This window comes from Vombatus ursinus, unplaced genomic scaffold, assembly GCF_900497805.2.
Source record: "Vombatus ursinus unplaced genomic scaffold, bare-nosed wombat genome assembly UNPS02014789.1, whole genome shotgun sequence".
Lineage (NCBI taxonomy): Eukaryota > Metazoa > Chordata > Mammalia > Diprotodontia > Vombatidae > Vombatus > Vombatus ursinus.
Window position 1 is genome coordinate 9,142,535 of NW_020954567.1, and position 20,309 is coordinate 9,162,843.

The 20,309-nt window shown below is 38.3% G+C and overlaps 1 protein-coding gene across 1 annotated transcript in view; it reads right to left on the reverse strand.

Moving 5' to 3' along the window:
• KIFAP3 (kinesin associated protein 3) overlaps nucleotides 1–18,447 on the reverse strand; it is a 201,980-nt gene extending 183,533 nt beyond the window's left edge. Inside the window, exon 1 of the mRNA XM_027868293.1 lies at nucleotides 18,385–18,447. Within this exon, the coding sequence (XP_027724094.1) occupies nucleotides 18,385–18,416 (32 nt within the window). The 5' untranslated portion in view covers nucleotides 18,417–18,447. The remainder of the gene's footprint in view (nucleotides 1–18,384) is intronic.
• Nucleotides 18,448–20,309: the final 1,862 nt, after the last annotated feature.

Below are 20,309 nucleotides of genomic sequence, written 5' to 3' on the forward strand. Positions count from 1 at the left end.
CTACCACCTAGGAGTCAGCTTCAACTTCTCATTATCTATCATCCCCTCCCAACCCCCACATCCAATCTGTTGTCAAGACCTGTCAATTTCACCTCCACAACATCACTCCAGTATACTTCCTTCTCTCCTCTGATACTGCCAGCACTTCAGCACAGGCCCTCAATCACCTCACAGCTAGACTATTGCAGTAGCCTACTGGTAGGTCTACCTGCCTCAAGCCTCTCCCTGTTCCAATCCGTTTTCCATTTAACCACCAAAGTGATTTTCCTTAAGCGTGGGTCTGACCATGTCATCACCCTCTTCAATAAACTCCAGTGCTCCCCATCACCTCTAGGATCAAATATGACATCCTCTCTTTGGTGTTCAAGGCCCTTCATAATCTTCCCACCACCCCTACCCTCCTTCCAGTCTTTTTATAACTAAAAATTAGATTTAGACTAATAGCTAATACAAATTACACAGTAAACTCCAAATGAGTATGTGAACTGAATATAAATAATTGGATGAGAACAAGATCAGATACCTTTCATAAGTATGGCAAGGGGCAGAATTTTTTCCCTGCTGTCTCTTCGATTCAGTGGCACTGGTTTCCTGGTTGTCCCCAGAACAAGACACTCTATCACTTGCCTCTGGACATTTTCCTTGGTTGTCCCCTTTGAATGTTCTCCCTTCTCATCACTGCCTCCTGGCCTACTTGGCTTCCCTCAAGTCCCAAGTAATATACCATCTTCTACAGAAAGCCTTTCCTAACTCTTCTTAATTCTAATGCATTCTCTCTTTATTTCCTATTTATCCTGTATATAACATAGCTTGCTTGTACAGACAATCTTCATCATTCATGAACTTTTGCGACTTCAAGTATTAGCATGATTTTATTAGGAACCTCATTTTCACTTTCATGTTGACAATAGTATACATTCACAGCTATGCTCAGTAGAGAAAAAAATGAAAGATGCAATTCATGCAAGTTTGTGGAGTAGCTGGTATCCTACTAGGCATTTCACTGGTCTGGTTCCCACTACCCTCGTAAAAGAGCTGCTTGTGCATCTATTGTTTGCAGTTTTATTGTTTGTCTTTAAAACTCAAGTTTTATGTTGGAATTATGCCTCCAAAGCATAGTGCAAGTTCTTTGGGCTCTAAGGTGATATCGAGATAGCAGTGACTAAAGTCTCATTTTGACTTTATCTCAGTTTATGCCTAGTTTCTGCCAAATTGCTTTCCAGTTTTCCCTGCAACTTTCATCAAATAGTGACTTCTTGTCCCCAAATCTTGGATCTTTGGGTTTGTCAAACACTAGATTACTATGGTCATTTACTACTGTGTACTGTGTAGCTAATATAACATTCTATTTCTTAGTCAGTATGAGATTTGATAATTACTGCTTTAAAATACAGTTTGAGATCTAGAACTGCTAAGCTACCCTCCTTGATGTTTTTAAAAAAACTGATTCTCTTGATCCTTAGGATGTGGGGCAAAGCAGATAGCAATGCCTTTTCTCTAATGTCATTTCTCATGATAAAATCATCCCAGTTCCTTTTGTTTGATGAACAAACTTCTTTATGTGTTGCCTCACTCATTAGATTGTGAACTCCTGGAGAATAGTTCCTATCTTACTTTTCTATCTGCATCCCTAGTGCTTAGAATAATGATTAAACATAGTTAAGACTTTAATAAATGCTTTACTTATTTATTTATTCTTATGCTTTCTGGCATTTCTTTTTAAACAAACAAGTGTTAGATTTTTAAAAAAGTTTTTTCTACATTTGTTTATATGATCATATGATTTCTATTATTCTATTAATTACTTTATTAATATGATCTATTGTGTTTATAGTTTTCCTAATACTTAATCAACCCTGCATTCCTGTTTTAAATCCAATCTAATAGTAGTACGTGGTTTTTTTAGATGCTGCTATGACTACTTTGCTATTATTTCAATTATATTCTAATTATATTCAATCTTTGTGTCAATATTGATTAGGGATACTGGTCTATAATTAGTTATATTTCTCTGTTTTGACTCTCCCTGGTTTAGGTATCAAGGTGCATTTTTATCACAGAAGGAATTTGGTAGGATTCCATTTTTTCTTATTTTTATAAATAGTTTATATAATAATGGAATTGTTCTTTAAATGTTTGATAGAAATTTCTTATAAATCCATCTCTTCTGCAGTTTTATTTTTCTTCAGAAATTCATTTATAACTTCTTCAATTTCTTTTTCTAATGTTGGGTTACTTAAAAACTATTTCTTCTTCTGTTAATCTGGATATTTTACTTTTCCATAAATATTCATTTATGTTGTCAGTTTTATTGACATGTAGTTGGGTAAAATAGTTTGTAATAATTTCCTTCTCTTTTTTCTTCACAATCTGGTCCTTTCCTATATTTCCAGTTTTCTTACCCCTTACTCTGTACCACAAACTCTTTGTTGACAGTGGCCTCCTTTGCTGTTCCTAACATAAAACATACCATCTCTTGACTCCATACATTTTTACTGTCCCTGGAATGCTCTCTCTCATCTCCATCTCCTGGATTCACTGCCTTCCTTCAGGTCTCAGTGAAAATCCCACCCTCTGCACAAAGCCTTTTCCATTCTAATGCCTGCCCTCTGAGATTATATTCAATTTATTCTATATATTTCTTGCTTTTATGTAAGTAGTTTGCATGCCTTTCTGGACCTGGAGTCAGGATGGCCTTGGATACTAGCTGTGTGACACTGTGTAGATCACTTAATCTCTGTTTGCCTCAGTCTCCTCAACCATAAAATGAAGAAAATAACTGCATTTAACTTGGAAGATTGCTATGAGGATCAAATAATATTTGTACTTAGCACAATGCCTGGCACATTGTAGGTAGTATATAAATGCTTATTCTCTTCCCCTTTCTAACACCCACACCCAAGATTACAGGCCATATACAGCCTGCAACATTCCTAAATATGGCCTAAATCAGATTTAAATGTAATTGAAAAATGTTCAGCAAAGGAAATATACAATAAATCAAGAATAATACTGCATTTTAAAAACTAACTAAAACCGCAGTCTACAGGAATCCTTATCTATACTTTGGAGGCTCCTAGTTCTATTTGAATCTGACACCACTGCTTTAGACTATGAGCTCCCTGAGAACAGGCACTGTTTTTTGCTTTGTTGTATAACTCCATCACTTAGCACAGTGGGTAGACACGTAATAAATGCTTGTTCACAACTTCATTTGCCGTGAATTCTTGCTTTTCTTTCTTCATACCAAAGAATTTCTTTTCTCATTAGTTTCCTAGGGCACCTACCCCTGATTATTCCATATCTACTCCATCACCCATTCCCCACCCCATGCTGGGTGGATATGGGGCAGGCTAGCAATAGAAGAAAGCCAGTTTTGGAAAGGACAGTGGAACCCAGAAGGAGGTCTGGGAAAAGTAAAGTATAAGTCTGAGTATAATGACTACTTGGATTCTCCTTCCAGCAGTGTCCAAAATAGGCACTCTCATACTATGAGGGAAACAGACCTCTTCCAAATATGGGGCTCATAAGTCCCCACAGAGAAGAGGCAGTAAGGGCTGAGGAAGGGACGTAATATTAGTAGGCCTTCTGAAGGGAAAAGATTAACAATAAAGCATATTTTCAGCAAGTACGCTGAGGAAAACTCAGAAGAGGAATTAAGGCTGACAGAAACTCATTGAAAAGGGAGAAATGAAAATTCAAAGAAATGATATACCTCAGTGGGTAAGTACCTTACAACATGGGAAACTGAATCATAATCTCTGAAGGAAGGTAAAGATTGAATAGCAAATTCTGCAAATCATATTAATCCATCAATTTCAGAAGCCCTAGAATAGTTAGTATGAACAATCAAACAACTGAAAATGCAGGAAAAATAAAAACACAAATTAAAGCTCTTAAGGAATAAATCATCAAATCTAATCAGAGACTACAGCAGTTGAAAGACATTCTCTATACCAGTAGAGTATCTGAAAAAGAAAATGACAGAATTTGAATGCAAAAATAATCAAGACTAAAAGGAAAAATGTTGGAACAAAATAAAAACAACAAAAAAGTAAGAACACATGACAGTTCCCCAAAATGAGAATAGTGACTTGAATTGAATATAGGATGTGAAAAGAATCTAAGAAGTAAATTTCTTCCAGGAAAAAACAATGAAAAAGAAAGTATGGATACCAAACTTCAAGAAATCATACAGAAATTTACCCAGAAATATGAAAAGCAGATGGTAAAGTTCAAAAATGAGAGAATTTGCAGAATACTAAGCGAGAAACTTCAAGTTTAAATCTCTATGAAACACTGTGCTCACATTACAGAACTATGTCATCAAATAACAAATCTTACAGGCAACAAAGAAAAATCCATTAAAGTCCCACGAAAAATCAGAATAGTGTAGGATTACCCCATGGTTACAAAAAACAAACAAGCAAAAAACACCCAAGAAAAAGGGACATCATATTCCAAAAAAGCAAAGGCTTCTACCTTGCATCCAAAAATAGCATTTTATAAAATGACTCACTCTCTGGACTTTTCTGCCTCCTTCCTAGCCTAGAGAAAACTATACACTGAGACTTACTCTCTTGATTGGTGACTCCCTAAGTTCAGGACAACATTTTATGAGTAGCTAAAGCCTCCCCACTCAACTACAAGGGTATGCTGGGAAATGTTTAATACCTGACTCTCTGAAACAAAGCAAAACAAACAAAAAGATGTATGTATGACTACTTTTAAATTTAACCTGCATTAATATTTTCTCCATCATTTTCTTAAGTCCAAAAAAATCATCAAAACATAAATTGAACCCTGATTTGCAGCATTTGGCAATTTCTTTTTATTTTATTTTTTCATTTTTAGGCAATTGGGGTTAAGTGACTTGCCCAGGGTCACACAGCTAGTAAGTGTCAAGTGTTTGGTCTGAGGTCACATTTGAACTCAGGTCCTCTTGACTTCAGAGCCGGTGTTCTACCCATTGCATCACCTAGCTGCCCCAGCATTTTGCAATTTCAAAAGTGTAAATGCTTACACTAAAATTTTAACAATACCCTCTGGTGAGCTGGTAATGAGCTGGCTCCAGCACACCCCATGGTTCATTCTCAATTTAATTCATTCTCCAGACTTCTTCTTCTTGGCAACTAACATGCTCCAATGCAGCAGCTTTTTTTGTTTGTTTGTTTTTTAAATCTGACATTATCAGAGTAACAGCAATGAAAGCAAAGACAGCATCAATGACTTAAAGAATCTAAGGAACAAATGTAGAACAGAAAAAAATCAGGAGAGGAGTAAGTAAAAATAGTGATTATTTTGAAAAGAAAAATTATGTTATACTCTCATTAATAAATCAATTACCAGAAACTACTAAAAACAAAATTATGCGAAAGCAGAAATGAGAATTTAAAGAAAAGTGATGAACATTTACCAAGGGGATATTCATTGCACAAACAAAATCAAAAAATTCACTTGGAAGAACCAAAGTCTGGAATACCAAGGGAATTTTTTTAAGTATGAAGAGAGTATAAGCATTACTAGAACTCAAACTACATTTTAAAGCAGCAGTCATCAAAATTATTTGTATGCATTAAAAAACAGAAAACAGATCAGTAGACTAGACTAGATAAGTAAGAAACAGAAGCAAACAGAGTAGTATAGTGTTTGCAAAATCTAAGAACATAAGTGATACATGGAAAGAACTGACTCTTTTTTTTTTGACAAAAAAAATGCTAGGAAAACCAGAAAGCAATTTGGTGGAAACTAGGTTTAGCCCAACATCTTAAAGCAGGGAGCACTGTAAGTTTAAAATGGATGTGCAACATGAATATAAACATATTTTTTAAAATTACAAGAAAATGAGGTTAAGTACCTGTAAAGGAATAATCCTAAATCGAATAGGATGTATAGAATGAAGTGAGTAGAATGAGTAGAAAATTTTTAGAAAAACATTATAAAAAATAACTTTGAAAGTGTTAAGAACTCTGATCAACAGTAACCAGCTACGATTTCAGCAGACCAATGGTGAAGAAAGGTACCCAACTCCTGACAAAGAGGTCAAAGTAGAGAATCAGGCATATATTTTTTGACATGGCAAATGTGTAAATTTGTTTTGCTAGATTATGCTCATGGGTTACAAGGAATGACAAAGACTTATTTTTCCTGTTTCACTATGAGGTGGTTTAGGGGAAAAGAGAACTAGTGATAGGGTTGTCCCCCTCAAAATACAAAAAAAAAGAAAAGAAGTTACTGAGCATTTTTTAAAATGCAACAAAGAGAACAGAATGAAGTTCAAAAGGAAACAGTTAACATTTTGAATTTTTTTTAAAGAAAGATTTACATGATACTTGTTTTCATATACAACTCTCCTCTTCTGTTTTATATGTGGAAATGTTATTTAGGGGAGCTATTTGTTAATTTTAGAATAAAAATAGAATTTTGAAAAGAAAAGTGAAAATTAAAACAACTCAATTAAAAAACCTCACTGTGCAAATTGTCAAAGGTGAAAAAAAAATAAGGACAGTAAATGACAGAGGGGCTATGGGAAGACAAACACATAAGCACTGCTGGTAGAGCTGTGAAGTAGTTCAAAACTTCTGGATTTAAATTTAGAATTATGCAACAAAGGTGACTAAACTAAACTCTGTGGTCCCACTACTGGACATAAATGAAACACTTGTATCAGATGTCTTTGTTTAATTGATTTTCTTTGTCACAAGATAGAGTTCAATATTGGGGCAGGAGGGAAGGCTACATGCAATGCAAAGATACAGGTATCAAAAAATGTTGCTGTTCAGTCATTTCTGTCACTGGGTTTTCTTGGCAAAGATACTGGAATGGTTTGCCATTTCCTTCTCTAGCTCATTTTACAGCTGAGAAATTGAGATAAACAAGGTTAAAAGGGACTTGCCCAGGATGACAAAGCTAGTATGTGTCTGAGGCCATATCTGACCTCAGGTTTTCCTGACTTCAGGCCCAGTGCTCTAAACACTGCACCAACTAGCTCTGCTAGCCATAAAATAAAGCATACTAAAAATGAAAAAAAAAAACTTAAGATAGTAATTTTCCTCATAATGTTTTGCTTCCTTGCTTCCATCTGCATGCAGTTCCTAGGAAGACAAAGTCCAGGATTTAATTACTATTAATACCACAAATATACACAATTTCTTTCTTAATGTTAAAATATGACCAAATACTTAACCCAAATTTTACAATAAGGTACTGTAAACACCCCAATAAAAGAAAAAGTCCAGACTTCTTAACTGGTATGAATTGAGGGCCAAAAAATTTTATACAGATTTTCCAGACTGTGGGGGTGCTGCAACCCTAACCTCCGCAATGTGGAAGGGATAACTGTACTGCATCACTCAATAATCTCTCTTCCTTTAATGTTTACTCCATCCAATCAAAATTCTGACTCTTATTTACTGACCTCTAGGAGAATCCCTTTCATTCCTCAAAGAGTTCAGTAACTAGCTCTCACAGTCTTCTCTCTTCCCCAACTCTTGCCCTCACACTAGGGGTCTTCAACATATAAAGTTACTCTCTTTATCGTTCAGTTCCTCAACTTTTTCATTCCCAATGACCTACTCTTTCACTCTACCTCAGCCATGCAATGAGATTATCATATTCTTAATATTGCCATCACCCACAAATACATTACACTCCCATATTTATGAATGCTGAAATTTCCTTTTCGGATTAAAATCTGTTGTCATTCCACCTCTACCCCTGCACTGCAACCCCAAATACCGTTCTTTGTCTTCATTATGACCTCCAATCCCTCCCAAGCCATCATCCCTGCACTTTCTACACTCTCCTTCCTTCTTCATCTTGATCCCTTAGTGGACCAATTCAATTCTGCACTATCCTCTTCTCTTGAATCCCTTCCCACCTGTTCCCGTCATTGATCTTATCCCACCAAGCCTCAAGCCTGGATTATTCCCATCTTTTGCCTTCATTCCTACTTGCATGCTGCTAAATGATGCTAGATAAAGTCATGAAACCATGTTGACTGGATCCACTACAAATTTACCTTGTAATCTCACCTGGGTCCTCAATGCTGCAAAGCAATCCTTTCACACTTCCCTGACTCACTAATCCACTCCCTAGTGGCTTTTAAAACCTTTTCACATGCACCTTCCCAAAACCTTCTATAGCTCCTTGTTCCTCCACCTTCTTAAAGAATTTGCTTTTTTTGCTTTCATTAAAAAAATTGAGACCATTAACTGAGAGCTCCCTTTTCTCTCCTACTACTAAACTTATATCTTCCAAATCTGCCATTCTCCACCTTCATGGTGTCACATACTAAGGTAGCCCTTCTTGCAAAGAGAAATCTTTCTACATGCACAAGTGATCCCATTCCATTCTGTCTTCTCCAGCAGATTGCCGTCTATCATCCACACTCTCACTTATTTTCAGTCTCTCCTTGTCTGCTAGTTGCTTTTCTGCCAACAAACATGCCCATATCTTCTCCATCCCTATAAGCTATTGTCCCCTATCTTTCTTCCCTTTCTGTGGCGAGCTCCTTGATAAGGATGTCTACAATAGATGGCTCAACTTCCTCTCTTCTTAACTCTCTACAGCCTGGCTTCCAAAACTTCTCTCTCTCCAAAGTCATTAATGATCTCTTAATTGCCAAATCTAATGGCCTTTGCTCAATCTTCATCCTTCTTAACCTCTCTGAAGCCTTTGACACTGCTAAACATGCTCTTCTTGATACTTCTCTATAGGTTTTCACGACACTACTCTCTCCTGCTTTGCCTCTTACTTATCTGAATATTTCTCTTCAGTCTTTGCTGGATCTTCAGCTGAGTCAAATGCAGGGCTCTGTTCCTGAGCCTTCTTCTTCCACTATACTATTTCACTTGGTGATCTCATCAGCTCCTATGAACTGAAATATCATCTCCATCCTTATTATTTTCAAATCTACCTACCTTGCCCTACCTCTCTGCTGACCTCCAGTCTTGCATCTCCAACTGCCTTTCAGACATCCCAAACTGGATGTTTTACAGACAACTTAAATTCAGTATACCAAAAACTGAACTCATTATCTTTCTCCCCAAACCCTTCTTTCTTCCTAACTTCCCTATCACTGTCAAGTATACCATCATCCTCCCAGTCATCGAGGCTCACAACATAGCCTTGACTCCTCACTCTTAATTATCCCCCCACCCCCACTCCAGCCAATCTGTTGCCAAAGCCAGTCATTGCTTTCTTGTGACATTTCTCAGATATGCCCCCTTCCTGTTCTCATACACTGACACCACTGTGGTGCAGGCCCTCATAACCTTACATATGGAATGCTTCAGTCTCTCCTCATTCCAGTCCAACCTTTACTCAGCTGACAAAGCAATCTTCCTAAATGGCAGGTCTGCTCATACCATCTCCCTGCTCAATAAACTAAAGTGATTCTCTATCATCTCCAAGATCAACTGTAAGATCCTCTGCCATTCAAAGTCATTCATAAAATGTCCCTCTACTTTTCCATGTATGTATGTATTTTCATTGGCTGACCCCCATATCTGGAATTCTCTTGCACCTCATCTCTGCTTCCTGGCTTTTTTCAAGTCCCAGAGAAATCCTACCTTCTATAGAACTGCTTTCTCAAACCGCTTTAATTACAGTACCATACCTCTGCTGATCAATACCAATTTATCCTGTATGTAGCTTGTTTGCATATTGTCTCCCCCATTAAACTGTGAACTCCTTGACAGCAGGGACTGTTTTTTAATTTTGTATCCCCAGTGCTTAGAACATGGTACCTGGTATTCAGTAGGTACTTAATAAATGTTTATTGACTGACTGAACAATCTATACATACATTTTCAAGAGACATACAAGTTTGTATATTCATATGTATGTATACCCACATATATAATGTGTATATGTATACATACATACATGCTATATATATATAATATATATATAATACATACTCACACATAGATATACATACATATACACATACAGGTTGTGGGCTCTCAAAAATATTTCTTCCCAAAACAAAGCTAAAAACCCATAAACTGATTAATGACCTTGGACTTATTAACACCATAATTCTAATGAAGCAGATCAAAAAAGAAAAAAAATTAAGCAGAAATAAAACTACATGTATAAAAAACAAATATACTTAGTGCTTAATAAATGCTTGTTGATATATTTCTTTGTCTTCCCCCACTCTCCTCCCACATTTACTTCTCTCTCTTCCCCCCTTTCTGGCTCTTCCCTCCAAGGCCAATGCTAAGCATGTGAAAGATGGTAATAAATATTTGTGGAATAGAATTTCATTACTAATAGTTTGGCTATTATGTATAATTACATATCCATGTGGTAGAACTAGCAATTCAAAAGGGATAGATAATCTATAATTTCTAAAGTAATACAGGCCATGCATTTTACCCCCCACATCTAGGATTCGGGAAAAGACTTGCTCAATTAAGAACAAAACATATTGTAGGTTACCTAGTCACTAAAAAAAAGCTTACCAGGAAACCTCCTTATTAAAGAAGTACTTCTGGAAAAGTATTTTCTACATAATTTTACAGTAAGAAAATGGTGATGGGAAGTCTCTGGCTTAAATGTCTTAAACTCATTTTAAAATAATGGTATTATTTTATAACAGAGTAGTCATGTTGGAGGAAGGAGCATTAGGTATGTTTATATAATGCTATTAAAGATTATTCCTTAGTGTGGGAATTTCAACCACATGTCCCTTCAGCATTCTCATTCTAAACCAGTCATATCCTTTCAGGAAAGAGAATCCTGGATAGACGGAGCTTACTAAATTTGAATGCATATTGAAAAGTGCTCTACCTATTCTTTGCCCTTAATCCTTCTACAAATTTATGAAATATAAATAAAAGGACATGCTTCCTCTCTTTGGAGGTTCATGCTAACTCAAAAAAAAAACCGTCCTTTCCTATAATGTAATTACTTAGAAGTAATTTGAAGCTCATCTACTACATTAGTTAATTACTTTGAAGATACCACATAGTATTTTTTCAGATACTGCCACATTCAACTCTTAAAACATTCATGGGAGAGAAGAATTACTTGAATTGAGGGAGATATAATTATGTGTTATTGTTTACTACATCTAGAAATTTTTTTTCTATTGTAAAACTGTATCAAAACCTGTGTCTTAGTAAATAATTTCATGAAAGAGATGTAAGCCATGATATAAACCTGATTATACGAAGGGGAATAGAGAAAAAATAGCTGGGACAATGGAATATATTGCTGTTTTTTGGTCTATCATGTGTCTATTATATCTCAGATCGGCTAATCAAGTGGAAGCCACAGGAATCCTGGAAATAGAAACTTGGTAAGTTATCTTCCAGAGAGTACATACATGAAGAGGGAAGTGAGAAATCACTGTTAGAAAATATACTAGGAGCAATGTGGTTTGCAGAAAGAACAGGCCCTAAATTCAGTCTAAGGAAACAAGTAGAGAATCCAAAAGGTCACTATGAAGAGCAGAGCAAACCATTAATCAAACTAATAATGAATCGACTTTAAGCAAACCTTCCAAGCCTGCATTTAGAAAAGGTAAGAGTGAGAATATTTACAGGATCTAGAACCACTGAGTGGTATGCTGGATTTGAAATCAGGACAGATCTAAGTTCAAACCCTGCCTCTGACCTTAGAAGTGGTGCAACTACAAGTATGTCATTTAATTTTTCTGAATTTCAATTGCCTCATTTATAAAATGGAGAGAATACTTATTAAGTACCTACTTTACCAGATACTATAAAGATCAAATCAGATGTGTACAAAGCATTTAAAGCACAATATTAATGTCACCTATTATCATATGAAGGAGTCAACTGCAGTGTAAAAAAGGGTAAAAAGCACAGAGGAGAATTATTTGGAGGTCTGATAGGGAAGGCTTCTCCTCCCCCACCACTCAATCAGAGGTCTTCCGGTAGTCCACAGCCAACAAACTGCAGAGGAGGGAGGCAACTATAAGCTTCCTGCAGGCCTAAAATTCAAAGGAAGTCTAAATGGAGGAACCGGAAAGAAAAATAACTGCCATTGATCTGGGAATCCAAAAACAGAAGCTAGGTTGACAAGATCACAGGTCATTTATATAGAGCTGAATGAAATTCCAGAAGCCATCTAGTGTAATCTCTTTATTTTACAAAAGAGCAAATGGAAAGGTCACATAACTTCATACAAAAGTTCACACAGGTAGTGTGTGACAAAGCCAGGACTTGAACCCATATCACTCGAATCCAGATTTACCTCCTCTGGTCCTATTCACATACAGGTGAACTGAGCTGGAAAAAGCCATTCAACTAACAATAAAAATTAATGTTATCTAATCTTGACTAGGCCCTCACCACAGCAAAGCAATCCTCCTTCTCTTCCCTATATACCGGTACTTTCCATAACATCTACAAATATGTGTCTCTCTCAACTTTAAAAAATGTTCACTATTACCTATCATCTTATAACTCTTTTCCATTCCTTAGCCAAATTCCGAGAAAAAAGAATTTACTGCTTTGACTTTCTCAAGTCTTCCCCCGCTCAAATCCATTCTCCTCTAAGCTGTCAAAGTAATTTTTCTAAAGTTTAGGTCTGACCACATCACCTACCCATGCAATGAGTTCCAATGGCTCCCAGAAAGCAATTTGAAACTGCTCCAAAAGTTACTAAACTGCATACCTTCTGATCCATTTCTAGGCCTATCCTGCCCAAAAACAATTGAAGAGGAAAGGACTCACGTACAAAAATATTTGTAGCAGATATTTTTGTGGCAGCAAATGCTTGGAAATTAAAGAGTTGCATATTAATTGAGCAAATGGCTGAAAAAGGTATAATATATGAATGTAATGGAATACTATTGTGCTCTAAGACACAACAAAGGGGATAGTTTCAAAGAAACCTGGTAAGTTTTGCATGAAACGATTCAGAGTGAAGTGAGGAGAACCAAAACAATTTGACAACATACTATGATAAGATTATAAAAACAGGGAACTGGAGAACAAAATGGCACAAGAGAAGGAAACAATGCCAGCTCTATCCCACTGTCCATCAACCCAATTGCTAAACAATTCACTCCTTAAACAAGCAGTAAATAAGATCTAGATCTGGATCCAGTAGGGGATGAAGATGAAAGGCTTCAGATCTCCCCGGTCAGAATTTCCCTCCAGGAGAAATGTGAAAGTGATAGACTTCACCCTAAAAGCCTCCACTGTCCTCAGCAGGAAGAAATCTCCTGAGCCCTCCAAGTGAAACTGATAGACTCCAATGTCAAAGTAAGAAATAAACAAACCTAATCTCCACATGAAGAAGAAAAAAGCTCCCCCACAAGCTGACAGTTGATTAAAAAAAAATACTTTCAAAGAAGACCTTAACTTCTTTCCCCCGAAGAAAAAGACCTCAACTAGGACTCTCTCACCAGACGAAGGCACCCTCAGATTAACTGATTAAAGAAAAGGCCTCTTCTTCCTCTCTCTCATCATCCAAAGGAAAGAATTTGAACTAAAGATGGTCATAAGAAGAGAACTTTAGTTTATGTAGTGAAGGAAAAGGTCTAACTAACGACAACCAGGGTAAATGAAAGAATCTCAACTTAATCCGATTTCCAGAGTAAGGGATACCTAGAACTCAATTCTTGAGGACTCAACAACATAAATAAAAATAACCAGCTAGCTAGCTGAATGAATGCATGAACACATGAATGAAAAAATGAACCTTTACAATATGCAAGGGATGTACAAGGCAAAAACCCATAAGAAAAGAATAATTCAAAAATACTTGTAATCAAAACTTTAAAGAAAAAAAAACTAGCTTGTCCATAAGAACAATTAAAATTCCTCAAAGAAATGATGTAAGATTTTTAAGAAATGAGAACTATGAAGTAGAGAAACAGAAAAAAGGTCAATAGCTTAACATCTTTTAAGTAAACTGTGCTCTTGTAACTAACTTCCTAAAAATAAAAATGGACCAAATGGAAATTAATGACTCCAAGAGACAAGAATTTTTAAAATGAAGTTAACAGAATGAGAAAATAAATTATAAGATATCTCAATTAAAAAAAAAACTGACCCTAGAAATTATATCAAGGAGAGATAATTTAAGAATAACCAGATTACTTGAAATCCATGACTAAAAAAGAACCTGGATATCATGTATCTCAAGAAACCATTAAAAAACTCAAAAGAATCCAATTACAAAAAAAAAGCATAATAAAACTATAATTGAGGGGGCCCTCAATTTACCTAGATAAAGTTAACTACAAAAATAAAGAAGTTAAAAACTTGAATAAAATTTTAGAAAAATTAAGATATGATAGGCCTCTGGTGATTACTAAATAGAAATACCAAGCAGTATATACATTTCCCAATTGTGCTTAATGTCTTTATAACAAAGGGCATAAAAACCTCACAAATATATAATTTACACATTTGATTGAACGATTATATACAGAAGTCTGGCCACCATGCAACCACATGAATTAGGATGAAGGTTTCTATCCCTATCTATATACTATCAACTGAGGCTATTTGGCTTCAATAGGAAAAAGCTTTGGAGGGACAAGATAGTTTTCTTCAAATGTTTGAAGGGCTGAAAGAAAGCTTGAGAATGGATAGAGAATTGGCCTGGGAGTCAAAGAGACGTAGGTTCAGATCCTGCTTCTACACATAATGGCTATGTGACTTTGGACAAGTCATATTTCAGAGCCCGAAGTAATGCTTTAAGATTGAATAAATTGCAGAGAAGGTGGCAGTCTACATTGGTAGAATAAGCTGCTCAACAGCAATTCCCTATGCTTATGAAATCACAGGTCTAGCCCAAAAATAAACTAACTGAAACCAAAGAGTGGTCATGTGGAGGATCAGATTAGACATGTATAGCTTGGCCCCAGAAGACAGAACTAGGAGTAATTGTGGTAGAATTGCAGAGCCAGATTTCTGCTAAATATAAGGAAAAACTTCCTAATAGTCAGAGCTATCCAAAATTTAGTGGAATAGGTTCCCTAAAAATATGAGTTCCCCATAACTGCAGGCCTTCAAGCAAAAAAAAGTTAAATGATGACATGTTCAGATATGGACTATATGATCTCTTTGAGAGGCTGTGATTCTGTGAGACCATGGCAGAACTAGAAATACAAGATAGGTTTCATGAATTCCTATCCAAGTATTCACTAGATAATAATTCCTCAAATGTTTCATGCAAGGAACATAAGTTGAGCAATATTGCCTCATTATTTTTAGGAAAATGTTCATTTTAATATATAATGTGTTCAATATAAAAATATGAATTAATGAAATACTTCAGTCTGGGAATGTAAATACTAAAAGAGGCTCAGGAAATGAACTGTTGAGTCTTTCATAGCAAAATGAACTTAGCCATATCTCACTTGTTGTGTTCAAAGGTATCACATTTAATAGCCCAACTAATAATTGAAAGTACCACACATGGACCGTGACCTATTAATGATAGAATAGTTTTCATTTCCTGAATTTTGTGTTTAAATTCATATCAGTCTTACTTTCTTAAAAGAACAGGAAGAGAGTGGTTAGATTGCTCTGGAGAAATTGCAAAGCTCTCTTACTGATTCTAAGCTCCCCTTGAAAGCAAAAGCCCATCTCTTCAATACTGACACTCTACCACTGTTGTTACATGGCAACAAGATGTGAAATACCACTGCCTCTGAAGAACTAAAGATGAGATACTCACATTCAGCCATAAATGACTCACAGGTCTATGATATTAAAATGGTGTGTTGACAACACTACTTGAAGCAACAGGTTGCCACATTAAGTATCCGGAGTCAAGGAACATGTCATAGTTTTATTACCCTGAGTTGTCTAAAAGATTCACGGGATTTCCTGTCATTGTACTTTATACATACTGGGTATTTAACAAATGAGTTCTGAATTGAATGGACCTTTTCTAAGCAAATAAAAAGAATCTTGATTTAAAAGATAGAATGTCTTGGCCCTTTTCATAGCTTTGCCACAAATCTGTATGGCTCTGAACAAATTCTCCAATGTATCTATGTCTTAGTAGCCCTAATGGTGATGAATCCTAAGGGGAAATATTTTAGGTTAAAACTTATGGAATATCAATACCACCTTCCCATAGACTTAAATAATCTAAGGCTAAGTACAGCAAGAGGTTTGGTCTCTAAAATCCCTTAACAATTATAAAGTCATATACCGCATGATGAAATCAAGCCTAAAAACAATCATACTGTTAAAATAGCAACACATAAACTACTCTACTAGGTGTTGTTGGGTTACACTATTCACCGAAAGTCATTTTAATAAATATGATGAAAATGATGAAATATATATGCATACATACCTATTCATATATATATATATGTATATATACATGTGTATATATATATATATATATAGTCCACTACCTCAAAACATCAGAACATACTCCACTATGACATCTTAATTTTAGTGGCATAAAAACTTTTGGTCTAAGAGAAAATTTTAAGCAATTTATGAGCAAGGGGTTAGCCTAAGTCTCCACTGGTCATCTCTACACAATTATGTCTATCCTTCCTTATATTACACATGAATTTTTGCGGATGCTGTAGTTCACTTGATTCAGCCATGTCTCTTTGTGACCCCAAGGATCATGAGATTTACTTGGCAAAGATACCGAAGTGGTCTGCCATTTCCTTCTCCAGTGAATTAAGGCAAACAGAAGTTAAGTGATTTTCCCAGGGTCACACAGCTAGTAAGTGTCTAAGAACAGATTTGAACTCTGGTGTTCCTTGAGTCCAGGCCCGATGCTCTATCCACTATGCCACCCAGCTGCCTCCTTTTGTGGATGCTATCACAATTTTTAAAAATTTGGTAATAAATGCAACGAAATCACAGCTATAAAGTGAAAGCAAGTGGTTTTATTCAACATTACAGCCCTCCAAATCCAGAAAATAAATGGTGAGTCAATTAACCTCCCTTTCTTTGGATCTTAATCCAAAAAAGTAGGAATTAACAGTAATCGTTTCAGTCTCTGAAGCTGTACAGCAGGATTCAGAGGCATAAAGTTTCTCCACTCATTGGTCTATGGAGTCTTCTTTCTTTCTACATATTCTGAAACATCGCTCACTCTCCAACAGCACAGCAAATGCAATCAGCTGACAACACCAGCAAGCCAATCGATATGACGTTACATATACCAACCTCTATAAACTGTCACCTTCACAAAATGCAAGCTTCTTCACACATCTTAAGATGTTCAGAGCATATTCAATTATCTCACATGATTTCCATGAAACTGCTAAAGAAGCAGCTAATATTCATATTTGAAAGATGAGAAAACTAAAGGGACTAGCATAGATAATCTCTAAGGTACCCTTCCCATTCTAACTTTATGATGCTCTAATTTATCTCATACATTAAAGAATTCACTGATTCAAACATTAGAGAATATTAACAGTCTGTCGGGTGTACGTGGAGGGGGAGGGGAGTTGTACTGTGACGTAAAATCAAGTAAAGATGACAGATAATCAGGTGGAGACAGAAATGGGCAAAGGCAGAAACATCCCTGGACCAGGGCAGGCACTTCACAAAATAAGATGGACCAGATACAATATATTATTATCTTAGGACTGCCAAGTTGAACGAAGTGCAGAGGAAAGAACTCTTTGTCAGCTTTCTTCATTTCAGTAAAGAAATATTTCAATTTAAGCAGCCATTAGGAGCATTTTTACCCCTTCCAGGAGTAGGGTCCAAAGAAAGTGGCCTGCTGGGCAGGACTGAGCAGTGCAGGGCCTGGGTGGGGCTGGGCTGAGCAGGGATGGACAGGGCAGGGATGGGCTGAGCTGGGCAGGGGTGGACAAGGCAGGGGGAGAGCTGAGCAGGGCAGGGGTAGACAAGGCAAGGGTGAGCTGACCTAGGCAGGGGTGGACAGGGCAGGGGTGGACAAGGCAGGGGTGGGCCGAACAGGACAGGGTGGACAGGGCAGAGATGACCAGTGCAGGGATAGACATGGCAGGGTGGGCTGAGCAGGGCAGGGATGGACAGGGCAGAGATGACCAATGCAGGGATGGACATGGCAGGGATGGACAGGGCAGAGATGACCAATGCAGGGATGCACATGGCAGGGATGGGCCAAGCAGGGCAGGGATGGACAGTACACAGATGACCAGTGCAGGGATGGACATGGCAGGGGTGGGACAAATAGGGTAGGAGACAGGGGTAGCCAAAGCAGGGTTGGACAAGGCAGGGGTGGGCCGAGCAGGGCAGGGATGGACATGGCAGGGGTGGGCTGAGCAGGACAGGAGACAGGGGCGGCCAGAGAAGGGCGGGGCGAGCGCAGGCCCGGGGCTCCCCCTCTCCCTCTTCTTCACCCTCCCCTCCCCTCCCCTCCCCTCCCCCCACGCCCGTCAGGGGCATCCCGCCGGGGGCGGGGCCTCGTCACCTCTTGAGGTATCGGGCATCCTCGCCCTGCATGGCGGCGGCGGCGGCGGGGCCTGGGGCGGGTCTCCGCGGGAGGCCGGCGCGGTATTTCGGAGGCAGACGCGGGGGAGAACGCTGCCCAGAGCCCCCGAAGGTGATGACAGTCCCGGGGCGGGCAGGGCCAGGCAGGGAGGGGCGGCGACGCTGCGGTTACCACGGTGAGGGCGCCGGCTCCTCCCCCAGCTGCGGGGCCCCAAACACCAGCAGGACCTGGGTGCGCCCGAGTCGCAGAGGCGCGCTACTCCCCTCACCGCGCCTGCGCCCCTTCGTCCCAGCAGCCCGCGCAGGCTCAGTGCTCGGCGCCGGCTCCCAAGCCTTAGGGGACGCCGCTCCTAGTTAGAGGCCCGGCTGGTCTGGGTGCACGCTGGGACAGATTTGAGTGGGGTGGCAGGCTCCCTGGGGGCACTGTCACCTAGAGGATGGAAAAGGAACTGCTGGCCCCAAGCTTCCGATGGGCAAAGACTGAAATGAACACTTGGTATTTGGCATTGAGGAAAGCAGGCCGATGTTTCTGGATTGCACTTTGTGGGGTCACGAGGGGTGTGGAATTGCAGAGAATCCAAGTATTCCAGGCCTTAATAGGGCATCTGCTCAGTAACCTGCAGGGTAACCTTTAAGAGAGGGTGACCCAAAGACTTAAGGCATTAAATGCACTAAGAATTGTGCAGCACCCTGTACTTGCACTTTGGGGACAGTATGCAGAAGGCAGCCGCGCTGCCCTGAGAAATCCTAGCCTGGGCCTGATGTTCCAGGAATCTGCCCAGTTTAAGTTTTAAGAAGTGGTGTAACTTTGATGCAAATCTATTAAAAGCAAGGAAAGAGCAATGGCCTTGGGGTGGATAGACCTAGCTTCCAATGCTTGACTGAGAGCGGTATAAAAAACAACGGCTTAGGTAGTGCAATGTCCTGTGTTCCAATCCTGCCTCAGACACCTAGTAGCTGTTTACCCTGGGCAAGTCATTTAACCTCTTTTTGTCTTGGTTCTCTTCATTGTACAACTGGGATTAATTAACACTTTTAGATAGGTTGTGAGGATCAAATGAGAAAATGTATGTAAACTATATGACAAACCTTAAATTGATACATAAATACTAGTTATTATCATAACTTTAGAAAAATCAGTTGCACCTCCTGAAAATTTCCTGCCACAGTGACAATCATCACCCCTCACCTGGACTGTTGTAATAGCCTGCTAATGGATCTCCCTGCTTCTAGTCCCTCCCCCTTTCAATTCATCCTTTACAGACAAGGCTTCCAAAATATAACCTTCCTTCATAGCCTGGCCCTACAGGTAAGGAATTCACTCTAGGCTCATCATATTTGAAGTGAAGGAAATTCATCTGGTAAAGAGGCAATGTAGCATAGTCATAAAATAAAAAGTCAAAAAAAGCAATAAGTTTGAAATCAGAGATCCCAGGTTCAAATCCTTTCCCTGCCAATTAATATCTTTGTGACCTGGGGCAAGAAATTTAATCTCCCTAGGGTTTGGTATCATCTGTGAAGTTCATCCACTGAAATCAGGACCTCAAAATTCCCAGTACCAAAAAGAAAAAGGAGGCAAAAGACAGTTAAATAGCAAAGCCAGGATTCAAATTTAGGTCTTCCGGACTCCAAAGCCAGTGCTCCTTTCCACCACACTAAGCTAGCACTATTTTTTTTTTCACCTATGTTGGTTTTTCCATCTCAACTAGATTACAACCTCAATGAGGCAAGATACTTCTCTAGTATTTCCTATAGCATCTGGCCCAATGCCACATAGCAGACAATCAGTAAATACTAGGTGGAATGAATAAAAAGCTCACAAATTAGTATTGGCTGGGTAAGTGGATCCTCCTGTTTCCCTTCCTCTTTCTCAAGCTATACCTCCTACAGTTTTCTACCATTGCC